The sequence below is a fragment of the Egretta garzetta genome, unplaced genomic scaffold, assembly GCF_000687185.1.
Source record: "Egretta garzetta isolate BGI_Z169 unplaced genomic scaffold, ASM68718v1 scaffold112, whole genome shotgun sequence".
In the NCBI taxonomy this organism is placed as follows: domain Eukaryota; kingdom Metazoa; phylum Chordata; class Aves; order Pelecaniformes; family Ardeidae; genus Egretta; species Egretta garzetta.
Window position 1 is genome coordinate 1,034,434 of NW_009258884.1, and position 6,102 is coordinate 1,040,535.

General features: G+C 51.2%; 1 protein-coding gene across 3 annotated transcripts in view; it reads left to right on the forward strand.

Moving 5' to 3' along the window:
- Nucleotides 1-2,286, forward strand: part of BCAS3 (BCAS3 microtubule associated cell migration factor) — a 384,390-nt gene extending 382,104 nt beyond the window's left edge. For 2 of the 3 annotated variants that reach the window (XM_035889526.1, XM_009633926.2), the window contains one exon: nt 1,540-2,285. In XM_035889526.1, the coding sequence (XP_035745419.1) occupies nt 1,540-1,688 (149 nt within the window). In that variant the 3' untranslated portion in view covers nt 1,689-2,285. Of the gene's footprint in view, nt 1-1,539 lie in introns of all 3 variants that reach the window. The other variant, XM_035889530.1, reaches the window with a different exon arrangement.
- Nucleotides 2,287-6,102: the final 3,816 nt, after the last annotated feature.

The following is a 6,102-nucleotide window of genomic DNA, read 5'->3' on the forward strand; positions in this document are numbered from 1 at the left end:
CAGATTATCTCCACTGCGAGTTACCTTCACAATCAAGGATTAAATCCCCAAGCCCTCCTTTGCTAGGTGTCGTCCCTGCTGTTGTCCCTGCAGCGCCCAGGGAGCAAACGGGAGCTGGGCAGCATCCAGGGATGCTGGGGCGGGATGCGTTTTGTCGTAGCGAAGAACTGGCTTTCTGCTTTTGCTGTGCGCTTTGGGTATCGACGTGTCCTCATCGCGGAGTCCCGCTGCAGCAAAAGGACTGTCGTGGTGTTGGCAAAAGCTTGAAGACCCAGGCGGGAGACAAGAGGTGTGCAAACGCAGAGGTGCAGTAATATTTAGCAGAGAGCAAAGCGGGCACCGCTCTCCAGCTCCTGTGTCTGTGGCTCGTTTCCATCCCCATCCGAGCAAAACCCCTTCTGCAGGGGCAGGGGAAGCTGCCTGTCTCCTCCAGGGGTTTGCCCCCTGTGCCTTACACCCACGACACTGGGCAGGCAGCAAACAAGAGGGTTTTTTCCTCTTCCCCTTTCGGCAGCAGAGGAATTTGCCCGAAGCTCCGCTCCCATCCCCACCCGGCCTGCACAGAAGCAGCCGACAGAAGTCAGGCTCAGGGCCGCGCGTTGCAACTCGCCAGAATATTTCTTGCAGCCTGTCACCGCGTGTCTGGGAGAGGATTCCTGCCGTGTCCGTGGGGCTCTGCCTAATCTCACCGCTGCATGCCGCCGCTGAGTGCCGGCCAGGCGCTGCTGCCCAGCGGCGCTGCTGCACGCTGCCACTGAGTCGACTGGTGGGTTCAAGTGGCTTCGCAGAGAGGCCACGGTTAGAAGCGATGCTCTGCACGCACAAAACCCCTCGTGTTTGGAGATTAGGGAGCAATAAAGGCTTTGGGAGGTCAGTGAGGGGAGATGTCTAGATGCGTGTGACCAGGAGAGGGAGAGCCATGGCCAGGCCTGCTTTCTCTTTTGCTTTGAGGCACAGCTCAGGCACGTAGGAAAGGGGATATTTTCTCTTTGGCTCAAAAAATAAGAGTTATTTATGTCCGTTTGTGCAGGATAAAAGGTTGTGGAAAGTCCCTGGTGTTCCCAAGGTGGAGAATCACAGTGGTTATGCACCGCTGGTACACCCCACCAGGAACCAGTGCTCCCCCTTACCTGCTCTCTCAGCAGCACTGCTGCAGAGGAAAGATGTTTTGTCATCTGCCACCGTACCCTTCACACCCTCCTCAGTTCAGCCCTGAGCATCCCCACTACCGAATCCTGATAAGTCACGAGCCAGCAGCCTCCTCCCAGGAAAGGGGCCGCTTTGCCGGGCGGCATTTAGCATCTCCGTCCAGCTCTGCTTCGGCTCGGCTGAGCCGTGAGCCTGGCAGAGAAGTAGAACCAGGAGCTGGGGATGCCTCTGGAGTGATTGATCAAATCACCCCGCAAAAGATGGATGACGAACAAACACAGCGTTAGAGCAATGCTACAATAAACAGATTTGTCAATAAAGCAGCCGCCGAACGGCACTCCGGGTTTATCTGAAACGCTAACCAGGACCTGCTCTCTCTTCCCGTTGCAGAGCTTCAGCGAGAGGGAAGCATAGAGACGCTCAGTAACAGCTCCGGTTCCACCAGCGGCAGTATCCCACGCAACTTCGATGGCTACAGATCACCCCTCCCGACTAACGAAAACCAGCCCCTCAGCCTTTTCCCCACGGGATTCCCTTAACTTGGCCGAACATCCAAGGAGAGATTCGGACAGGGTAACGAGCCGCCTCCCCGCCTCAGCAGCCCCGATGTGTCTGTCACCTGCCAGTTCGCCGCTGCGCTGGATGGTTCTCGTTACCCTGATAAATATTGACGGCTCTTAAACCTTCCTGAAACATGCTCACAAAATCTTGACTTGGTGTTCCTGTGCAATATGAAGAGACTCCATCTTCAATCCCGATAGCTCTGCGGCTTCTTTTTTTGCTGTGTTCAGGAAGAGGTTAGTTGAGGAGAAATAATTCTAAGCCATTTTGGGTCAAGCACATGGTTTCACAACCGTTCTCTGCTTTTTTGTGTTGAGAGACGAAGGGAATCTCCATTAACTCAGAGGAGCTCTCGCCGTTTGCAAAAGTGCCAAGCGTTAACGAATGAACTGGAGAGAGTGGAAACTGGAGAACTTTCTGTGGACAGGGTTGATAATGTTATTCCTTCCTTGTTGCGTCTCCTTGCTGCCCTCCTTCCCCACTGATGCTCATCAATGCCAGGAGTATTACAAATGGAAATGTTTCTTTTTGTTCTTTGGAAGAATTCTCTCTATCGCTCCGGTTTTCTTCTAGTCATGTATTTTAGAAACGTACTTAATTGACTAACTGCAGTCACAAATTTCTCATATTTGGTTATAAAACTTGTTCATTGGAACTCGGATATCTGTCCAGAAATGCATGTGTCATTGAATAAATCTAAGTTAAACAAGAAACTGCTTAAATGGCAATGTTCATGGAGTGTTTCTGGGCTGGCTGTGGGCTTCGTATGTCTTCCCGGACCAGACTCTGTGCATATTTACTAACTTGAGGGCTTTAATTAAAGCCATCAGTGGATGTTTTGCAGCCAGTCGAGCTTGGTTTTGCATCCCTGCCTTCTCACCCCCATGTGCAAGGGCAGGATTTTTAAAAAAACGGGAGACATGGGTGGTGTTCCTCACACCCGCCTAGCACCTCTGAAAATCGGCACCCATCTCCGTTGGGGTGTCTGACCCCAGCTCCAGCTCCCTGTGTCGGTTGGGGCCCTGCTTTCTTGTCCCGCTGATTTTGGTGGGATCAAGGACCAGGCAGGCTGGAAGCAGAGGCACCCACCTCCGTCTGTTGTGTTACGGGATCCCAGAGAAGAGGCTCTGGGGAACCCGTGTGACAGCCCGAGCCCATGCACCGTGCCCAGCGCGCACAGGCAGAACCAGCAGCGCATAACTGCTGATAAAAGTGTCATGGGCTCACACAGAGTAACCACATGAATTCCTACATCTCGGCCAACTTGTGTCGAGAAGCAGCGAGTGAGACGGGACTGTCAGCTTATGAAATTTCCTTCCCACTCCTTGTTTTTCATAGAAGCCGTTTTGAGTCATGGCAATGAGAGGAAACTATCTAAACCCACAAATCTTTTCGCGCTCTTAGAGCTTAAACCAGCCATGCTGAGTGATGCAGAACCGACCACCCTCTTCCTACTCCATCCCCAAACACCAAACACCAAATGCAGTCTTGGGCTTGTTTTTCTTTGTTTTTTAACTGTAACGCTGCGACTCAGATCTCACAAGCCTTTTTTTTTTCCCCTCTCTCTTCAGGCTTGGAAACCACTAATAAAAACCGAGAGTCTGCAGCAATAATTTCAGTTTCTTGCTTGGTTTTCAGGCAGCCCTTTCTCAAGTGAAAAAAAAGTTCCTTGGGATGAAATCAGAGGAGAGTTCGCCCGTAAGTAAGTACTCGCAGCTCCGGCCTGCTGGCTATATCTGCCGTAATGTTATGTTTCTTTTATGTCTGTAAAATAATGGCTTGAAGTAAGGGGCTGAGGGTAGGGCTGGCACTGCGGAAAAATGGGACCGCAGGGTCAAGTCAGTCCACACCAGTTGGGATTTTTAACACAGTTCAAGCCAAGGTCAGCTCCAAAAGTTCAAACAAAATCCAGATTAACACAGGCAGAAGGGATTGCGTTGTCACCGTGATGCTTGTTTCCTATCAGGCTTTCCAAGGAGTGGCCGTAAGGGACAAAGTTCTTGCAGAGGAAGGAAGACCGCTCTTTTCCCTCCCGCCCGGACCGCTTGGTCGCTCCTTCCTTCTGAACACATGAAGTAGGATAGCACATAAGGCAGAGTGGTGTCATTGGAAATGTATTTGGTGTTGGCAAGCATTAAATCACTTTTTATAAGTGCTGCAATACGGCCATGTGGAAATTCCCAGTCTGCAAGAAGCTCCTTTGAATGAGAGAATGTCCTAAATTCCCCGCTGTTGATAGCCCCATAGCCAAACTGTTAAGAAAGCCTAGAGCTTACAAAAAAAAAAAAAAAAAAAAAAAAAAAAAAGAAAAAGGAAAAGCAGCCTTGCAATGAGGTGGCTAATTTAACTTTCATTTGATACTTCCACAGATGACCCAGCAGAATAACCATCGAGTTCCAGCTCTTCAATGAGCCAGTGAACGCTGGATATGTTGCAACGATAACTCTAGATTCAAGCGTCCCTGTGCGCCTGCTCCCACCCGTGGCCCCCGCCTTCAGCACGCACGCAAAAGCCCCCCGGTTTCAACTGGGTGCCTCGTGCTTTCCTGCACGTTCTTTCCACCCTAACCTCATCAGCGATACCATTTTCAGGCACCAGGAGAGAATAGTGCTGCTCCTTGGTGATGTCTAGGAGCTGCTCCTAAGGGAGGTTTGCCTCTGACTTGAATGCAACCAGGTTTTCAATCTAGAGACCTGATCCAAAACCCCACTTAAAGCAAAAAGCCAGCCAGAGGCTCGTGGTCTTTGCAGGATTTCGGGGGGGCGTCTCCCGTTGTTGTGGAAATAATCCAGGTGAGTTTCTGAAACGCCAGATTTTCAAAGGCAGGGGCTGGCAGGCGGTCGCAGGCAGCCCGGCAAGAATGTTGTGCCATGATATAAACCACTGGCTCAAAAAGAGCCCAAAAGACGTGCCGGACTTACAGGTTTTTAAACTGTTTCCAGTAGTGGTAAGCAGCAGCCTCCTGCTGAGTTCAAAAGGCAAAACGTCTCATTTAAAGCGAGGCGGACTGTATATCACTCTGTGCATAAAGTGGAGCTCTTCTATTAAAAGTTGAGTTCAGATTTCATGAATTAACATGAAATACTGCTTTCTTATCCCATCCTGGTTTCTGTAATAAACACACGCATGTAGCGTGCTTAAATCATGGGAGGGGAATGTTTGCTGTTTGAAAAGAAGTGGAAAGTCAAAGGTTCTCCAAATGTGACAGCTTGAAGTTCAAATGAAATCAAACCTCAGAACCAGTCCAGGCCCTGGGCACAACCAGCGGCGCTGGCGTTTCCCAGTGCTTTGCCAAGCGCGCGGGGCTCGGGCTTCGTTTGCTTTGCCAGCGAAGCTCAGCCCAGCGAGCCCAAATAGAAGGTGGTGCTCTGCCCGAGCGGTGCCCCTCAGCCCCATCCTGCTGCCCGTCCCCACGAGGGGACAGCTTCTGGTTGTCCTGCCCCGAGCAGCGTTAGCCAGCCCAGGAACGAAGTTCTCTGGCAACAAGGCTGGGAGAAGGCAGGCCAGCGAGGGGAACCGACGGAGGGCAAAATACCCCCAAGATCTCCGTCCTCCTCCTTCAACAGAAAACCCAGAAGAGGGTTTTGCTGCAAAGCGCAGCTGTGAAACCCCTGAACGTGGCCCCCCCCTCCTCTCTGACCCTCTGAGCATGGGGGTAAACACACGGTGCTTTCACGGGGGCTTCCTTAGTCGCCTTTTGAGGATCCAAACTGCATCCGCGCCGCGTCTCTACGTTTATTTTCTCGCTTCTTTGCTCTGGCTTGTTGCTGTGCAGGGTAGGAAAGTTTGCGCCATTTCCTGTTGTCTTTCCCTTATGCTCCTGAGATATTGTAAAAATGTTCGGTATCCTCCAGTAGGTTGTAATCACTTCACCCTAATGTTTCGCAGCTGCTAAGTGTAACTTTAAACCCAACCATTTGAGTGCTTACAATTAGCGAGTCGAAGGAGCTGAGATCGGGTCTTTGTGATTGCAAAAAGAGAAAATGAAACTTCTTCCCCCGCCCCTGAGTTTTAATTGGATAAAATGGGAACAAAAGTTGTGGAGATGAGGGGGTTTTTAATGCAATAAATTATTAGTAGCTTATGTGCTAGGAAAAAATAATTGAATCCACTGCTTGGCCTGTCTCGCAGATGGAAAAGGCACCGGGACAAGCATGTGTCTGCGGCGGCAGCGCCTCTGTCCTGGTAACTGCACGAACCCCCTCTCGGTGCTCCCTGCCCTCCGTCTGTAGGAGCAGAGCTGGTGGGAACAGAATTAGCTGGAGACAAGAGGCTTCAGCTGTGCCCCCACCTCCTCCCGCCCCACTCCTGCTCGGCTACAAAACCATTTGGCTGCCCCAGTGCTGGCTGGGTTTTCCTGCCTGGCTCCTGCCTTCCTGGGTGCTTTCAGCC